This window comes from Marmota monax, unplaced genomic scaffold, assembly GCF_021218885.2.
Source record: "Marmota monax isolate L192 unplaced genomic scaffold, Marmota_monax_Labrador192_F-V1.1 WCK01_AAM20220418_F8-fsc00207, whole genome shotgun sequence".
In the NCBI taxonomy this organism is placed as follows: domain Eukaryota; kingdom Metazoa; phylum Chordata; class Mammalia; order Rodentia; family Sciuridae; genus Marmota; species Marmota monax.
The window spans coordinates 1,086,995-1,106,793 of NW_026692713.1; the positions used below are offsets into that span (position 1 = coordinate 1,086,995).

A 19,799-nucleotide genomic window follows, 5' to 3' on the forward strand; every position below is an offset into this window, starting at 1 on the left:
GGCCCCTTTAGTAGAATATAATAATCAAGATGATAATCTTGGCCTCAGAGTGGAGAATAAAAAGATAACAGATTTGTGATAGAGAAGGGTTGAATCTCTAGAATGGCATGGCAGGTTGAATGTGAAAGAATGTCAGTGTTTCTGACTTGAGTAACTAATTGGATGATGATAGCAATTCCTGAGATGGAAGAATACAGAAGAAGATTTGGTGGGACTTGAGAGAGATGAAGGAATTACTTTTGCATATGTAGTTTGAGGTAGCTTTTAGACATCTAAATGGAGACGTATAGTAAACCTTGATTATATATATCTAGGGTAGACATAAAAGCTCAGTAGTAGACAAATGTTTAAAGTTCTTTAGTGATAACTGAAGCCATGCAGAATGCATTTCCCTGGGAATATATAACAAGAAGAGGGCCAAGACAGTTCTGAAGAGAATCATATTTCAGGGCTGATGAGAAAGGAGCCTGCCTACAAAGGGCAGGCACCAAAGGGATGGGAAAAACAGTATGCACCATTTTTAAGGATACAAGGAAAGAGTGTTTCAGGTAGGAGAATGTGATGAACAGTATCAGTTGTTGCTGAACATAAAAAGACAAAGTAAAGTTCTTGATGACTGTGGTGAATGAGATTCATGAAAATAGGATTGAGGATTCTGGAAGTTGAAGAGATTCAAGTTAGCAGATATTAACAGTGCTTAAGCATTCTTGTTTTAGGGGAAGTAGAAAAGAGCCAGGGGCTAGAGATTGTGATGATAGCCAAGTAAGATTTTTAAGTGTGCAGTTTTTAAAATAGCAGAAGAAAGAGTGATAATAAGTTTAGCAAGCCCTGTTATATTGTAATGGTGAACAATAAAGCAAAAATTAGTTTGTAGAAACTGGATTACTGAATGGAAGCTCAGTATAATGATTTGGATGTGTGGTGTTCCCCCAGAGCTCATGTGTGAGACAATGCAAGAAGGTTCAGAGGAGAAATGATTGCGTTTTAAGAGTCTTAACCCAATCAGTGATTTAATCCCCTGATTGGGATTAACTGAGTGGTAACTAAAGTGATAGGGTGTGGCTGGGGGAGGTGGGAATCAGGTCATGGCTTTGGGTATATATTTGTATCTGGCTAATGGAGTCTCTCTCTGCTTCCTGATGACCATAATGTGAGCTGCTTCCCTAAGCCACACTTTGCCGCCATGATGTTCAGCCTCACCTCCAGTCCTGAGGAATTGAGCTGGCCTTCTGTGGACTAAGACCTCTGAAATCTTGAGCCCTCAAATAAACGTTTCTTCCTCAGTAGTTGTTCTGGTCAGATCCTTTAGTCACAGCAGCAAAAAACTGACTAAAACACTGAGGTATTTCCTGACTTATCTTCTCCAGAATTCTCAGTAAGGTAGGGTTGAAGATTTAAGAACCAAGGGGTCAATTGGAAATAGATATTGTAGAAATTAGAGAAGATAGCTGAGTAGGAAGTTTAAGATGCTTTGCCTGGCTTTGATTGGAAGCCGTAATTTTTTTTTTTTTTTTAAGAGAGAGAGAGAGAATTTTTTATTTATTTTTTTAGTTTTCGGCAGACACAACATCTTTGTATGTGGTGCTGAGGACCGAACCAGGGCCGCACACATGCTATGTGAGCGCGCAACCGCTTGAGCCACATCCCCAACCCCTGGAAGCCATAAATTTAAAAAGCAACACCAGTATTTGTTTTGTTCAACAGCCTTGTTATAGTCTCAAAAGGAAGAGACACCTTGTTTAGTCCATTCTGTGCAATTCAGGTTGGTGTTTCAGGGAAGAGCAAGGATATTGACATAGTGATGGCAGTCTAATTAATAGACAATGAAATAGAAACTGAGGAAGTGAGAATTTAGAAAAGGGGAGATGACTAATAGGAAAATGAGTCATTAAAGGCCTGTGGTCTTTATGAGCATATTGAGAATTACTCAGTGGTGGCTCGTCCTAAAGTGGATGTAATACTAAAGGAGAATAAACCAATAGCTTTTTGGGGATTTCTGACCTGCATTACTAGAATAATGATGTGGCCATTAAAAGATATAGAAGGGAGGAGAGCAAGTTAGTTTTGGAAGAAGGAAAACTTGGATTTTCATTATTTCAAGTTTTATTACCCATGGAACATTTATACTGAGATGAGCAAGAAACAGTTGAGGTTTGAAAGATGGCAGAATAGAAGAGGTCACTTTTCCAGGCTGCTCCATGGCATGAAACCAAGAAAGAGGGTAGGCAGCTTCTCAGTGAGGTGGGTTTAAAAGGGGGGAGGGGTGGGGACTTTACTGGGAATTAATACTCATTCAAAGCAGATTGAGTACTCAGGAGATTATATAATGAAATAAGAAGGAATCCCTTCACTGGCAAAGTGGAGGGATATCAGAATAAAGGAAACCTGCATTTTTAGGAGGCCTGTGCCATGTCTTCATATGGAAAGATCAGAGATAAAAGACACTGCCAGACCTAGAAGGTGTGCTCTTTTGTGGGAAAGAAGCCAAGTCTCTCTACGGTGTCTGCTGGGCAGGGGCCAGTGACTATGGTTGCCCAGTCCTGGCAAACCTGAGCTGCATCCCACGTCCCATGTTATTGAACATGCCTAAGAGGCCAGGAGAAAGACAAGGAGAGGATTTTACAGACCCAGCTCCTCCCTCACCCTTGTGTCCGAAGGCTCACAAGTTTGCCTGGGAGGGCCAGGCCTGGCCAGAAATTAGAAAGGGAAGGGGTGAAAGTGACTGAGTTTGGGGACTGATCCCCCAGAGTCCAGAAAAGATGGGGTCTGTGGGTGACAACGGTAGAAAAGGACTCCTCTTCTGCATGAGTGTAATCTTCCCGGGGTGTAGTCTCCCAGCAAGGACTGGCAGCTGCTGGGCCTTGGAGGTGCACTGATTTAAAATCTTCAGACTAATACCCATTTAAGGAAGAACCTGGAGTCTACCTCAGACTAACCCCTCCCCCTTCATAAGTTCTTCCTGTGAGAGCTGCTCTCAAAGAACACTACAGCAACCCCACTGTGAGGGTGGAGCAGACATCACACTCTAGCCCACTCCAAGAAGGGAAGCTGAGAATTTCTGAACGCCAACTGGCAACTTGACAAGCAACTCAAAAAAAGGAAAGATTTGATAGCTAGCAGCCAATACTCCTCTTCTCAAGAAGAAACAAAGACATTTGGAAATAGACAATGAACATTTATTCTCACTGACAACTTTTGACCACTGCAACAGAAAAAAATTCCTTAACTTTTCACCGAGAACTTTATTTTTGTTTAATTGTGAGCTGAATGGATCATGGACACTTCATATATATTTGTGTCTTTTTTCTCATTTCTAACATTGTTCTAAAGGCAGTTATTTTTCATGACTCAGTCTTTTGAGGGCTAGGATATTTGATAAGCATATTTCAATTTTGTTCTGTTTTTTTTTCTCTTACCTAGCTGTTTCTCTTGATTCTATTTCTCTCATTTCTTCTACTAACAAACTTTATTATTCTCCCTTTCACTCTTCCTTTAACTTTTTACTTCTATTTTTTCTCTTCTTCCCTCATAATCATCATATCCTACATCTCTTCTGCGTTCTCTCTTTTCATCTTTTCAAATTTTAAACCCTTCTGCAAAGTTACTGTTTATTCCTGTTGGCAGTTACTTATCATACCATTGTTAATTGTACCAGTTACCATTGTAGATGTCATAGTAGGAACTAAGTTTTTAGTTTAATGCTATATATTGTTTGCATTTGTTGTTATTATTTGTCTCCCTCTAAACTGTGAGTACTAGAAACCTTAGGGACACTATAAGTTCGTAGGGTAGAAACTGCTGCCTCAGATTCATGCTGATAGATGGGCAAACACACAAACAAAACAAAAAAGCAAGGAAACAAACCAAAATACCTCAACAACAGATTTTCTGACACCATAGTGGAAGAAATATTAGAGAGGAAATTTAGAAAGTTCATAATTAAAACTACTCTGCAAGGTAAAAGACCTTATCTCTGCAAGGTAAAAGATCTTATTTCTGCAAGGTAAGGAGTGAAATCAGAGAGAAAATACAGGAGGTAGAAGTTACTTCAATAAAGAGATTCGGAAATATAGTCAAATGGAAATCCTCTAAATGAAGGAATCAATAAACCAAATTAAAAATTCAGTGGAGCCAGGCACCATGGCACACTCATGTAATCCCAGCAGCTTGGGAGGCTGGGGTAGAGGATCCTGAGTTCACAGCCAGCCTCAGCGAAAGTGAGGCACTAAGCAACTCAGATCTTAAGCAACTCAGACCCTGTCTCTAAATAAAATTCAAAATAGGGCTGGGGATGGTTAAGAGATGATGAACAGAACTTTCAAGAAATATGGGATAACATGAAAAGACCAAATTTAAGATTTATTGGGCTAGATGATGGCTTGGAACTATAAACCAAAGGAATGAACAATATTTTCAATGAAATAATATCAGATAATTTACCAAACCTTAAGAATGGAATGGAAAATCAAATACAGGAAGCTTACAGGACTTTAAATATATAAAACTACAACAGACCCACACCAAGGCACATTATAGAATTATAGGCTGCTAGAGAAAAATGACAAGCCACATTTAGAGTTAAACCAATATGGATTTCAGTGATTTTTAACCCAAACCTAAAAGCTAGGAGGTCTTGGAATAACACACCAAGCTTTAAAAGAAAATGGATGCCAACTAAAAATATTATACCCAGCAAAATTAAGCTTCAGATTTGATGATGAAATAAAAACCTTCATGATAACAGTTAAAAGAATTCATAACTAGAAAGCCTATACTACAAAACATATTCAGTAAAATATTTCATAAAGCAATGAAAGATAAGTTTGAAAACCAGCAAAGAGAAGAACTACACTAGAAGAACAGTCAATCAAAGGAGACACTATTACAAATTAAAACCAGAAATAAAATGATAGGGAATTAAAATCATTTTTCAATAGTAACATTGAATGTAAATGGCCTAAACTCATCAATCAAAAGACATAGACTGGCAGATTAGATTAAAAAAACAACCCAACAATATGCTGTCTCTAAGACTCACCTCATAGGCAAAGCCATCCACAGACTGAAGGATGGAAAAAAAAAACATGTCATTCACATAGATCTTGTAAACAAACAGAGGTTTTTATCCTCCTGTCAGATAAAGTGAACTCAAGCCAAAGATAATCAGAATGGATAAAGAAGGATATTTTATGCTGCTTAAGGGAATTATGCATGAACAAGACATAACACTCATTTATGCCCCAAACAATGGAGCACCTACATACATCAGACAAACCCTTCTCAATTTCAAGAATCAAGTAGACTACAACACCATAATACTGGGTGACTTAAACAAGTATCTTTCATTACTTGATATATCTTTCATACAAAAATTAAACAAATCAGTGTAATTGATAATGCCATCAAATGTCTACCAACAAAGAATACCCAGGACTGGAGGGATTCTTAGCCTAGTTGTACCACACCTTCAAATAAGAAATAATACCAATCCTTCTCAAATTATTACATGAAACAAAAAAAAAAAAGAAGAAACCCTTCCAGATTCATTGAGGCTAGTATTACCCTGATAAAAAAACAAGACAAAGTCACATCAAGAGAAAAAAAACTCAAACTAAAATCCCTGGTGAACATAGATACAAAAATTCATAATAAAATACTGGCAAGTTGCATATTTAAAAGACTGTACCAAGATTGCACCATGCTAATGAGTTAACTGATGGCTAGGATCTCCTATCTACCCTCTGGATGAGTGATTGACAGAAGAACCAACCCATGATTGGTTGGGACTTCTGGTTCTGCCACATCCAGTTTCTTCTCAGAAAAAGAAACAATCTGTGAGGTGAATAGATAGCCTACATCTTGGGAGCAAATTTTTACCCCTCACACATCAGAAAGAGCACCAATCTCTAGCATATATAAAGAACTCAAAAAACTAAGCACCAAAAAAACAAATAATCCAATCAATAAATGGACCTGAACAGACAGTTCTCAGAAGAGGATATACGATCAATTAACAAATATATGAAAAAAATGTTGAATTTTTGCAATTAAGAGAAATGCAAGTCAAAACTACTCTAAGATATCATCTTACTCCAGTCAGAATGGCAGGTATTATGAAGACAATAATAAGTGTTGGCGAGGATGTGGGGACTCATACATTGCTGGTACACTCATACATTGCTAGTGGACTACAAATTGGTGCACCCAATATGGAAAGCAGTCTGGAGATTCCTTGGGAATCTGGAAATTGAACCATCATTTGACCCAGCTATCCCTCTCCTCGGTCTGTACCCAAAAGACTTAAAATCAGCATACTACAGGGACACAGCCACATCAATGTTTATAGCAGCTTAATTCACAATAGCTAAACTGTGGAACCAACCTAGATGCCCTTCAGTAGATGAATGGATAAAAACAATGTGGCATATATACACAATGGAATTTTACTCAGCAATAATAGAGAATAAAATCATGGCATTTGCAGGTAAATGGATGGCGTTGGAGAAGATAAGGCTAAGTTAAGTTAGCCAATCTTCCCCCAAATGCCAAATGTTTTCTCTGATATAAGGAGGCTGATTCATAGTGGAGTAGGGAGGGGGAGCATGGGAGGAATATACAAACTCTAGATAGGGCAGAAGGGTGGGAGGGGAAGAGAGGGGGCAGGGGGTTAGCAATGATGGTGGAATGTGATGGATATCATTATCCAAAGTACATGTATGAAGACACTAATTGGTGTGAACGTACTTTATATACAACCAGAGATATGAAAAATTGTGCTGTATTTGTCTAATAAGAATTGTAATGAAAAAATTTTTTTCTTATGAGCCTTGAGAATCCTATTAGCAAAAGATATTATTGGAAAATGTTAGGCATAAGAATCTATTTCCAGGAATGAGGTATTTTGTGTGACCAATTTTTTGGATATGTGAAGGTTTAACCCCAGTTGTTCCATTGTACAAAAGTGCCTTTAAAGCTAGGCATTCTGTCCTGTGTAAAAACTCATACAATTTTAATGAAATTATAAGTGTGAATTTTTTGTGAATTTAAAATTAAAATCTTTTTGAGTACCTTGTGAAATAAAGTATTCTTAGATATTAGTTTACATATTTTTATTCAATTGAATGTTATTGAGAAAATTAGCACTGCTTTTTAAACAAATAACAGTAATCTAGATTGAGTTGAGCAGCCTGGATCCAATTGCCTAATATTTTGAGATTTTTGCATTTTGAGTACAAAGCAATTTTAGAATCTTGAATACCAGCTAACTGAAGTGTTATGGTAATATCACTCCCACATTGTGTTCTGTTCTTACCAACAATTTGGTTTCCTCATTAAATAGGGAGAGATTCCTCTAAAGTAGGATCTTTTTTCCCACTATGAAACCAAAACTGAGTGCAAATCAACTTTTCAACCTGTAAGGCATTGGGAGTCATAGATAAAGGATAAAATAAATAAAGATGAGAGATAGGCCAACCAAAGGGAGGAATATTCATGTGTTTTCTGGGGATGGGCAAAGATTTTCTAATAATTCAGCCACTACCTCTTTTTGCTCTTTTTATGGTTCTTACAGTTCCATGTCATGGCAGTTGTCAGCTGTCATGGTGCTGGTATGAGGGTTGTCATTTAACATGCAGATAAAATCAAAATGGGGTTTGGGGTCTACTAGAAGTTGTTCGGGTTGGTCATCTTGGATGTCATTATTCCAGCTGGTCTGGTGACAGGATTCTTAAGCCAGTAAATATCCTGTCCTTAGGAGAGTTCAGCCAGGCTATATAATTATTATACTGGTAAAAGTTCATTATTGTTGTTTAAAACATATCCATACTTTTCCACTGAGAACACAGCTACAGAGTCCCGAGATCTTTAGTAAATAACATGAATGTCTGAATAAAGTCTTAAAAATTAGTTCTGAAGCTTAGTGATTTCATGTGGCCTCCACCATATAAAGGCATCCTCCTCAAAGGAGTTGTGAAGGGACACCTATCTAAACATAATTTATGGGTAGAATGTAATCAACCTACTCCAGTAAATGTAATTAGAATTTTATCTATTTTAAAAATATATATTTTAGTTTGTAGGTGGACACAATACTTTTATTTTAATTTATTTTATTTTATTTTTATGGGATGTTGAGGATCAAACCCAGTGCTTTATGGCATGCTAGGCAAGCACTCTACCACTGAGCCACAACCCCAGCCCCAGAATTTTGTCTATTTTATGAACAGATTTTACAAAACCCAATTTAATTTGTCTGCAAGATATGTATAGCCAGGCAGACTCAATATGATCGTTGTGCCTAGTGGAAAGAACCTGTGATGGCCAGAGCACCAAGATTGTCTCTTGGCTGTGATAATTTCTTCTGCACTTGAAAACAACACAAGAAACATTCATTCTTGAAAGATTTGCCCTTGTTCTCTTAAAGGATTTATGGGAGTAGATAAGTAGAGAAAGTAGAGAGCAGTGTGGAAAAAGGAAAATGAGAAGGCAGAAGAGGCATTGTTTGAAAAGAGCTCATTCTAAAAGTTCTAACCTCTTCCTGAAATTATATTATTTTAATGTTTATGGTAATAACACCTTGTCTTACATGAATTTAACTTCTGAGTATTCAGCTGTATGTATCTTGCAGACAAATAAAAGGACAGCTTGATAATTCAGATAATTCTCTCTATCCCAGGTAGCTTTAAGCCCTTGCAGATGGGAATCTGTTACTCTCTCTTAGTCCTACATGATCTTCTCCTATTTAGATTGCTTCTAGCTCATTGTTTCTGTATGTTGTGATTTGAGGAATTTTCAGGGGTAATTTGGCTATGCCAGTTTTTGTAGATTATTTGGAAAGCTGGAATCTTGTGTACACTGGGGTTAAAATCTAGAGATAGTGTGTAAGGCCACAGTCAGAATCACTCTTGAAAATCGCATGTAAAATCGTGAAAATCAGTGTAAAATCTTTTGTGTATATGCACACTCCTGAGCATTAATTTTCATGCATTTTAGAGAATCATCAAGATAGACTAAAAGGCAAAAGGAAAATGTACAGGTACATTGTACATTGATTCAGCTTTTAAAGATGATAGATAAGTAGAGAATTCTAAAATGTTTCTTTTTGCCTTAGTTTAACATCATTTTGTTTTAATAATAAGCTTCAAAAATCTTAATACTTATTAATAGTTTATTTGTATGAGAATTACAAGAGTTCACTGAGCCTCACCTTTCTGTAAGATAGGTGAAGTGAGATGATTAAACTTTAAGGTTAACTATGAAATAGATTTGTGATGCAACTTTCTTTATTGTAATTTTCATTATGTTCCTTTTATTTTGCTTGGATATTTTATCACTTTTAAGGAGGAGATTTGGCATTGACTTCTTTGAACTAGAGTGGGAAGAAAGGAAGTAGTCTTCCCCTTTAGGTTTGTGGTTGCAGTTGGCAATGTGAAGACCCCATTAGAGAGTAAAAATGGGAGGAATATAACTGGGAACTTACCAGTTCTATTTCTAGAGCTCTTTGCTATTCTCACACATTCCCCTTTCTAGAGCTCTTTCTAGAGCTCTTTGCTGTTCTCACACATTCTCCTTGGTTTTAAGAAAATAACTCACACTCTTATGATTGTCTTAGGTTGCTTGGATAACTCATCTATGAGATAATAAAATCACTTTCTTTTAATAATATGCCCTTGGCAAAAATAGGAATAAAATTTTGATTTTCTTATTTTGGGATTTTGGTTTCTTAGTTCTTAGAGGATGGAAGTAAGATTCTACTATCTCAGTGACAGCAATAACTGAAGCATTCTGAAGTAGAATCACTCTGAGCCCTCCCTCCAGTATGTTTAGAACCTGGGCTGGCTGTTTTATGGTTGTCCACCTTGCTATAGAGAATGAGCCATAAAGCCCAAGATTGGGCACTATTTTTACACTATCTAGTAGTCAGCCTTCTAGGGAAAGAAGAAAAACATATCTTGTAAGAGACAAAAATGGCTACTCAGCCATACCTTACATTTTGGAAAGGAGGAAGAAGAAAATTCCCTAGAATAAATATATCCCATATTTTAAATATAATTGAAAAATACAGAGAACTGAAAAAGATGCATTTATCAAGTAGTAGCTGAGATCTGATCTGGAGGCCTTATTGAGGTAAGCATAGGAATAATGTTGAATATAAGCTTATTACACTTTCACTGAAACCATGTCTTGGTTTAGGTATGAGGCCAAGAAACTTAGTATGTTTTAAGACTAGTTAAACTACATCAGTTAGACCTAATTTCATAGTGTCCCCTTCTTTAGTCAACTTTTTATTGCTGTCGCCAAAATGCCTGACAAGAACAAATTTAGAGGAGGAAAAGTTTATTTTTGCTCAGTTTTAGAGGTTCAGTCCATTGTCAGCTGACTCCATAGTTCTGGCCCAAGGTATGATGGAAGGGTATGACAGGAAAGCAGATCAATGCATGGAGACCAGGAAGCAGAGAGAGTTCCTCTCACCAGGGACAAAATATAACCCCCAAAGGCACACTTCCCCCAACTACACACTATCTACTGCCCAGTTAATCCATATTAGGGTACCAATCCACTGATTAGGTTATAGCTCTTGTAATCCAATCATTTTACCTCTGAAAATTCTTGCATTTTCTCATATATGAGCTCTTGGGGGATAACTCATATCTAAACCATAGCACCACTATATGCAGGGCTATGCTTTTAAAGATTGTTATCCACCTGCTGAGGAAGCAGTCATAGCCGTTTCTTAGCACAGAGTGTTTGGTAGCATGTAGTTATTGCCATAATTTGTTAGACTAGGGCAGGCCTCTGGCCCAAAGCCACAACATATGAAATACCTGGTATGGAAACTGCATCAACATCAGTAGTAGAGATTAAGCATAAGAATCTATCCTGTAAGTTACTCCTTGAGAGGAGAATGACAGACTCTTCACAGTGGAAACTTCAAGTTACAATTTGTTCATTTGTTCATTCATTCAGACACCTATTTGAATGGCCACTATTTGCCAGGTACTGTTTAACTCTGGTGATTTATTCTTAAATAGAATGAAGTTTATTTTTCATGGAACTTAATGTTTCAGTGTGGCAAACAAGTATATAATTAAATATAAGTAGTGATAAGTGCCATGAAATAAAATGGGAGTAGGGTAAGGAGAAAGAGTGTAATTAAAGGGTACCATTTTAGATAAGCTAGTCTGTTGGGGACCGCAAATCAAGTCAAGATGGCGCCTGGCAGTTTGCCAGGTCTGTGAAGCAACGCCAGCGAGCCATTAAGATGGTGAGGATTCCTTATTGGCTGACTGCTGTATCTAAATGATGTTAATTGAATCAAGCTGTGTGTAATCAGTTAGGTATATATACCTCTGCTGTCCTGCAATAAAGTGGCTCCTGCTATCTTGGGTGCCCGCTACCTTGAGTTCCCGCTCAGTTCCCACTGAGTTCCCTCGCAATAAAGCAGTTCCCGCTTCAACCTTCAAGTTGCTTGTCACCTCCGGGTTATTTTGCCCAGCCAAACTGTGGCACTAGTCATGTAGCTCTAGAAGTGAGGAGCCCTGAAAAGACTTAAAATAATTGGCCGACACCACTATAGAGGCTGACAAGTTCCCATATCTGCACTTGGCAAGCTGGAGATCCAGGAGAACCTGATGATATAGTTTCAGTCTGAGTCCAAAGGTCTGAGAACCTGAAGACTTTAATGGTGTAGTTACAGTCCAAAGACCAGTAGGCGTGAGACCCAGAAAAAGCCAGTGATTCAGTCTGAGTCTAAAAGGAAGGAAAACCAGTTTCCAAGCTCTGGTCTGGCAAGGAGGAGTTTCCTCTTTCTTCCTGGAGGATTAGCATTTTTGTTTTTTTTCAGACCTTCAACCAATTGGGTGAGGCCTCTAACCACATATAGATAACTTGCTGCTTGGCTTCAGTCCATCAACAACAAAAAAAAAGAATTATGTTTTGGGGGCTGGGGTTGTGGCTCAGTGGTAGAATACTCACCTCTCACGTGCGAGACCCTGAGTTCGATCCTCAGCACCACATAAAAATAAATAAGTGATATAAAAGTATTGTGTTCAACTACAACTAACAAATAAATATTTAAAAAAAGAAAAAAAATGTTTAAGTCATCCAAAAAAACATTTATAGAAACACTTGAGAATAATGGCTAACCAAATATCCAGATATCTGTTTGATGTAAATTGATGCATAAGTTTAACATTCAGGGTTAGTTGGTCACCACAGAGGCATGATAACTGAAGATAGATAAACTCAAAGTCACCTCAGTGACTTCCTGTCAGGGTTATCTGATGATTGGAGCTGTCTTGAATTTTGAATCTCATCATGTTGACTAAGTTATTTTTTAGTGTCTGTTGGACTGAGCTATATGGCTGCATTGAACCATGTTCTTTTGATCCTAAGTGTGCTTTAAATGAAACTGTTGAGTTTCACTTGCTTTTGCCTACATTGAGTCCTGCCAGACTGACCATTTTAATGGGTGGACTAGCCTGATAGCAGTGGAGTCTTGTTCTTTATATATGTGCTTTTTTTGTTTTAAGTCTAAGAAGAAGCCTTTCTGAGCAGGAAAATGAGTCATCAGAATCTGTAAAATTTCTTCACACATGTACTCTCGATATTCTGACTTAATGATGAAGAGAATAGCATATCAAAGACATCCTCCATAAATCTCACCAGTATCCTGAATGCCTTAACTTGGAAATTGTTTCTCCTTTTTTTTCCCTTATGTTATTTTCTGATGGCATTGCCACACCAGTAAACCATTTATATGCTCTGGGTCCCATTTCTTTCTATCTTTTTAGAGATACTAAGGCTATCTGCAAAAATTCAGTTTTCTTCCTCCCCTGTTCTCCCATTTCCCCTTTATTGAATCATTTCCACTTGAAAATATGTTCAGTTTATATCTTTATTGTATATGATATGCTCTGAATACTGTTATGTATCATATGTAAACTCATCATTCTCTATTTACCTTTACATTGTCCTCTTTCATCTTCTTTGCCAAACTTCTCTAAATAACCAGCCATACCAACTTTCCCTGTTTCTAAAATCATTTCCCACTTACACTTTAGTTCATTTCAGTCTAACTTTTGTTCCTATCACTCTACCCAAAGGGATTATTTGACATTTCTGTAACATTCAGTGTTATTGACTACTGTTCTTTAAACCATTTTTCCTTTGGCTTCTCCAGCATATTCTCCTTTTTTTTCTATCTGGGTTTCTGGCTTCTTTGTTATCTTGATCTTTCCTTGATTGTTCATAAAATATAGATGTTCATAAATATTATTTGCACTTCAGTAGGTCTTTTTTTTTTCATTACCACTGCATTTCTCTTGATTAGTTCTCTCTCACTAAACAGTGACAACTCTCAAATTTTCTTTCTCTCAAACCTTTCCTCTAAGGTTTAATTCTGTATCTAGTTACCAACTTGATATTTCCAATTTAATGTTTTGGACAGATCCCAGATACATGTTTAAGATTTATAACTTCTCTTCCTCCATATCCTCTTTACTACCAAGCTCTATTAGATTTTGGGCTCAATATAGTGTAATCATGATGGACTCAAATCCTCATTCCACCCCTACAAACTGTGTAACCATAGACAATTTACCTAATATTTAATTTCATCATCTGTAAGATGGAAAAACTATATGTCTGTCTTAATATAAGAAAACATCAGATAAAAGGAGAATGTGGGACCTATTCTTCCAGTAAAGATGGAGTAACGGACTAGATTTACCCTCTAACCATAAAGAACTAGAAACTATTATGAGCTGTTGTGAGGATTAAAAAGTTAGTATTTATAAAGTACTTGAAAAGGGACCCTTCATAAAGGAAACTCTCTATAAATACTTGCTTTTATTCTTAGTAAATACAGATATGATTTTTAAATGACTTATGGATGATCTTGTAAGATGAAGCTATAGTGGGGGTGAAAGGTAAATTATAGTATTAAATGCTTATATTATAAAATATGGCTCTCAAGTCAGTACTCTGAAACTTAACATTTAAGAAATTAGAATCCCAAAACAAGCAAAAAGAAGGAAATAAAGACTAGAAACCAATGAAATAAAATAGTGCAATACAATAAAAGAAAATCGGATGCAGCAAGATCAATAATAATGATAAAATTCTAGCCCAATTGATTAGAAAAATAAGATGTAATTACGTTTTATAGTAATGGTAATGAAATAGGAATATGACCACAGATTCTTTAGACAACTTATGTAAGATAATTTCTTTGAAAATTGTCAAAGCTCATTTAGGAAGAAATAGGTAACCTGAACAACACTATTTCTATAAAAGAATTTAAATATGTAATTAAAACCCTCCCTCCAAAAAAACCTATCCTAAATCAGGCATGGTGGACAGCTATAATTCTAGCTGTTCTGGAGGCCAAAGCAGGAAGACCACAAGTCTGAGCCAGCCTTGCAAGACCTTGACTCAAAATAAAAAATGAAAAGGCTCCTGGGTTTAATCCCTATACTGGAGGTCATGGAGACACATCCTAGAAGACTTTACTGAAGTATTTTGTGAAACATTTAAAGATGAACTAGTATCAATTCGGTACAGTTTGGGGGGGAAAAATAACAGGAAAATTCTGACTTAGTTTTTACCCTGCTATAAAGAAAAACTAATATCTAACATCTCCCATAAAAATAGATGGAAAATCCTTCATTGGAATTTTAGCCAGCTGAATCAGTATATAAAAAGGAAAATACTTAATGACCAAGTGGAATGCAAGATTGATTTAATGTTTGAAAATCAGTCACATGATCCAACTAAGAAAAACTATATATAAGAAAAATTATTCGACAGAGTTCAACACCCATTAGTGATAAAAACTTTTAGTAAATTAGAACTTGAAGGGAACTTTCTCAAACTTTAAAGTACAATTAGTATACTCCTATAACGTATATCTTGCTTAGCAGTGAAAGACTATATGTTTTCTCCCTAAGATCCGGAACAATGGAACCATGGCTTACTTTCACTACTTAAATATTTGTCATTGTATTGAAATTATATCTAGTTTAGTGGGATAAGAAAAATATATTATGTTATAAAATATGGCTCTCAAATCAGTGGTTCAGTGGCAGAACACCCCCTGGGCTCAATCTCCAGTACCAAAAATAAATGAATAAATCAAAATTTTTAAAATGACACTTAAAAAATATGAAACTTAACATTTTAAGAAACTAGTTTATGAATGTAGAAACTACTTATGAATGTAGAAAAATTTCAAAAGAATCCACAGAAGCTGAGGCAACTAAGATGAATAACTGAGCTTGGTACAAAGTAGTGATAGAAAAGTTAATTGTATTTCTGTATACTCACATTATAAATGTAAATAAAGTAAACATGTTTATATTAACATATAATATTTAAATACTTTCAGAGAAATTGAACAAAATTTTGCAAAGCCTCTGTGTCTTGGAAATTATAGAATGTTGCTGAGAAAACTTAAAGAACCAAGTAAGCAGAAACAAGCACCATGTTCATGAATCAGAAAACTCAAAATTGTTGTTATACAGGTTGAGCATACCTAATCCAGATGCCTCAAAATTCGTAACTTTTAAGAAAGTTTTGGATTTTAGATTTTCAGATCTGGGATGATCAACCTGTAAAGAATGTCAAATACTGGGTACTCCTGTGAAGGGTACTCAGGAACTCTACTATTTTTACAGCTTATGTGTGGATCTAAAATTATTTCAAGATAAAGTTTAAAAATGTGCCAGGTGTGGTGGCACACACCTGTAATCTCAGCAACTCAGTAGGCTAAGGCAAGAGGATTGCAAATTCAAGGCCAACCTCAGCAATTGAGTGAGGCCCTAAGCAACTTAATGAGATATTGTCTGAAACCAAAAAATTTGAGTTGGGGATGTGGTTCAGTGGCAGAACACCCCTGGGCTCAATCTCCAGTACCAAAAATAAATGAATAAATCAAATTTTTTAAAATGACACTTAAAAAATATAAGGTAAGTCACAGACTGGGAGAAAATATTTATAACATCTGATAAAGGATTATATCCAGAACGCAAGAATAAATATTACAACTCAAACAAGAAAACAATAGTATTTTTATAATGGGAAAAAGAACTGTGAATAACTACTAAAACAGCAAAGATATATGAATGCCTATGAACATATGCTCAGCATTATTACTTCTTAGCAAATGTGAATATAGGCTGGGCACAGTGGCACACACCTGCGAACCCAGTGATCTGAGAGGCTGAGTCAGTAGAATCACAAATTCAAAGGCAGCCTCAGCAACTTAGCAAGGGTCTGAGCAACTTAGTGCAAGACTGTGTCTCAAAAAAATAAGATGAACTATTGATGTGGATCAGTGATAAGTACCCCTGGGTTCAGAAAGAAAAGAAAAAAAAATGTGAATGTAAACCATAATGAAATACCACTATATACTAATACAGATAAAATTATATGATAATTACAATGTAGAACAGCTAGAACTCTCATACATTGCCGGTGAAAATGAAAAAATGGTATCACCACTTTGGAAGACAGTTTGGCAGTTTATAAGTTAAACATAGAACTCAACAGTCCCACTCCATTTTCTCCCAAGATAAATTTTTTTAAAAACTGCAGGTGTTAGTATTAGTATCATTTATCATAACCCCCAAACTAGATACAGTATAATTGGCCCCATAGTGCACCCACACAATAGAATACTACTTAGTAGTAAAAAGGATGAAGCATGGATTAATCTCAAAAACATGGCAAGTGGAAAAAGCAAAACACCAGTTGCATGTCATATGATTTCATTTATGTGAAAATCTAGTAAAAGCACAACTAAGGAGTTAAGTGGTGACAGGGGGGCAAGGACAGTGGGGTGGGGCAGAAATTGACCATATAGAGAATATTTAAGATGATGGGAATGTTCTATATCATGATTTGGGTGGTTACAATGTTGTATACAGTTATCACAACTTATTAAATTGTACAGTTAGAGTTGGTGAATTTTTTAGAGCCTTTTTATGTGTTATTTCTTCTGCCTAGAAAGCTCCCTTTTATCATAGTCGGTGTTCAGATCTCACTTAAATATCATTTTGTCGGAGGGATTCGTTTGTCCAGAGCCTATACTAGCACGAGTTTCTGTGGAATCCTGCCCTTAGGTTGCCATTATCACAATTTTAGTTATGACTAAGTAATAATCAGCTTAAGTTCTCTTTTATTGTTATATCTGCAAATCCTAGGAGGAGCTAGATGCTGATTACTAGTGTTGTTAGTGCTTGAGTTAGGTACTCTAGTAAATATTGCAGGACTGAGTATAAAGTGAATAAAGAGTTCTCTGTCTCTTTTTCTTAGGAGGGTCATTCTTAGCTTCTGCCAAGGGCACCGCTGGCTGAGGCTTTCTACTTAGCTTTGCTGCATTATTCTGGAAGTTGATGACTATAAATGTTTAGCTGTGATTTTGTTCAGACTTCATGTGGGCACTGCCACAGATAAATGGGGAGCTGTCACCATGGATCACCATCCTGTTTTGTGTCTTCCCATTCCGGGAATAAAGAGAAACCCTTCCTTGCTGTTATTCTTTAGCAGAAAGGGGAAACTGCTCTGGGATGGACTCCTTGATTTCCAGCCAGTTGAGAAACTCCAACTGTTGTTGTCTGCTTTATAACAGTAAGTCAGCTCCTATGAAGCATCATAGAATACCCCTTCCTCTCCTGATCCTAATGTTCAAGAGAGGAATAACACTCTACTCCATCCAGCAACTAGGCTTAAGAAATCTAAGCTGCAGCCAATTTGAGTGCTCGGGTAGAGGCCTATTTAACCTTCTTCTGGGATGTGAAAACAGTATTGATGCTGTGTCATTTAATCATATTTTTGTGTTAGCATTGTCTTATAACCATACACATACACGGAAATAATTGTTTAGACCTAACTGGTTTCATGATTTATTGGGATGGTGGGTAGTAGGTAAAAATTGTCTTACGTGCATTTTGCTCCCCCCCCCACCCCTTCCTGGATGGCCAACCCTCACCCTAGCCTTCTCAGTTCTATGACTGCAGGTGTGTGCCACCATATCCACCATTCACATTTTGGAATAAACTAATGTTATCTAGTAGTGAAGAGATGCTAGTTTGTCAATCTCCAGTTTATACAATCGAGTAGAAAAAGATACCCTGACTTAATTTGATAGATGGTAAAGAACTGTTGTCAGAACTTATATAGTACTTTTGATCCTCCAAACAAGTTAGAACAGAATTGTTTTGTCTTGTATACTAATGCATCTCTCTCTCTTCCTGATCTAATGTTCTACCCTGCTTCTCATCTTTTCAACATTATAGCCTCAGCATATGAATTATACCAGGATGTAGCTCTTGGGAGTCAGAAGATCTGACATAGTGAAAGCAACTTGTTTGTTAGGCAGGTACCACATGTGCTAAACAACTTTAGCTTGGATTTCCACTTTGCACTAAAAATGATATGGTTAATTGTTTTTTTTTTTTAATGAAAGTTTAGTGATTTCTCACAAAAATGATTTCAGTACTCTAATATGTAAACACATTAAATTTTTAGTTATGAAGGTGTTATTTATTTGTTTGTTTGTTTGTTTATACATACCAGGGATTGAGCCAAGGGGTACTTAACCACTGAGCCACATCTCCAGCCCTTTTATTTTTTTTATTTTGAGCACAGCCTTGCTAAGTTACTTATCGCCTCATTATATTATTGAGGCTAGCTTTGAACTTGAGATCCTTCTTCCTCAGCCTACCAGCTAGAATTACAGGCATGGGTCACCTTGCCCAGCTTGAAAAATGACTTTTAGAGCAAGTTTAATTATAACCATTTCCTTTGTTTAGTCTTCTGTAACTTAAGTATGTATTTATACCAGTGACTTCTAGAGAAATTGTTTATGCTCATAAAAGTTTTTTTTTAAAAAAGCTATAAGTCGTTTTTCAGTATGGCATATGCTAACCAAGACCCTGTGGTATTTTTTCTTAGTTTGTTTTTTAATGAAGCAATTCTTCAAACATGACATAGCAGTCTGTGTTAATACCAGTCAATATAAAGAAGAGTTGGAATTTTAAGATTAAACAGGTTCATTTTGTTAACATCATGTTTTGTTTCATTTTGTAGCCTCTTGGTGAATTTTTGGATGAAGCCATTAAATTAATTTCTTGCCATCATGAGCAGAAGCAAGCGGGACAACAATTTTTATAGTGTAGAAATTGGAGATTCTACGTTCACAGTCCTGAAACGGTATCAGAATTTAAAACCTATAGGCTCCGGAGCTCAAGGAATAGTTTGGTAAGTCTTACTTCCAAAAATGAATCAAAGAATCAACTTGCCTCATATGAGTTGCTATCTTTAAATATAAACTCTGGTTAAATACTTGTTTATAAGCCATGCAGAAACAGCTAGCTATATCAGAAAAGGATAAGTGGCATGTTTATTAATTCCATGTGTACATCTATTTCCATAGCTAATTATTTAATATGAAACCTCACTTAATCATCACTCACACACCAAAATGAAACTCCGGAATTTCAGAAATCTTATTTTACACTTGGGAATGGAAGTCATCTGATACCCCAGTGTACACATTTCAAAACTCATATAACTTTAAAACTAATTTACAAGCTAATTTCTACAAAAGACCCAGGCTTCACAGATCAGCATAACTTCTTATAATCTGAAATGCAAAACATTCTTTGGGATAGTTTTGCTGATGATTCAAAATCACTGTTAGCATAATAAGCTGGTGTTATTGGGAATTCAAACACACACTCCAGTATATCTTTATTATCTCTTCATGAACCAAATTTGTTTTGAAATCCATTTTAAAA

General features: G+C 36.3%; 1 protein-coding gene across 7 annotated transcripts in view; it reads left to right on the forward strand.

Annotated features, from left to right (window-relative positions):
• Positions 1 to 19,799, forward strand: part of Mapk8 (mitogen-activated protein kinase 8) — a 118,017-nt gene that overhangs the window by 58,040 nt on the left and 40,178 nt on the right. For 6 of the 7 annotated variants that reach the window (XM_058579992.1, XM_046446705.2, XM_058579991.1 and 3 more), the window contains one exon: positions 19,090 to 19,260. In XM_058579992.1, the coding sequence (XP_058435975.1) occupies positions 19,139 to 19,260 (122 nt within the window). In that variant the 5' untranslated portion in view covers positions 19,090 to 19,138. Of the gene's footprint in view, positions 1 to 16,867; positions 17,629 to 19,089; positions 19,261 to 19,799 lie in introns of those variants that run through there. The other variant, XM_058579993.1, reaches the window with a different exon arrangement.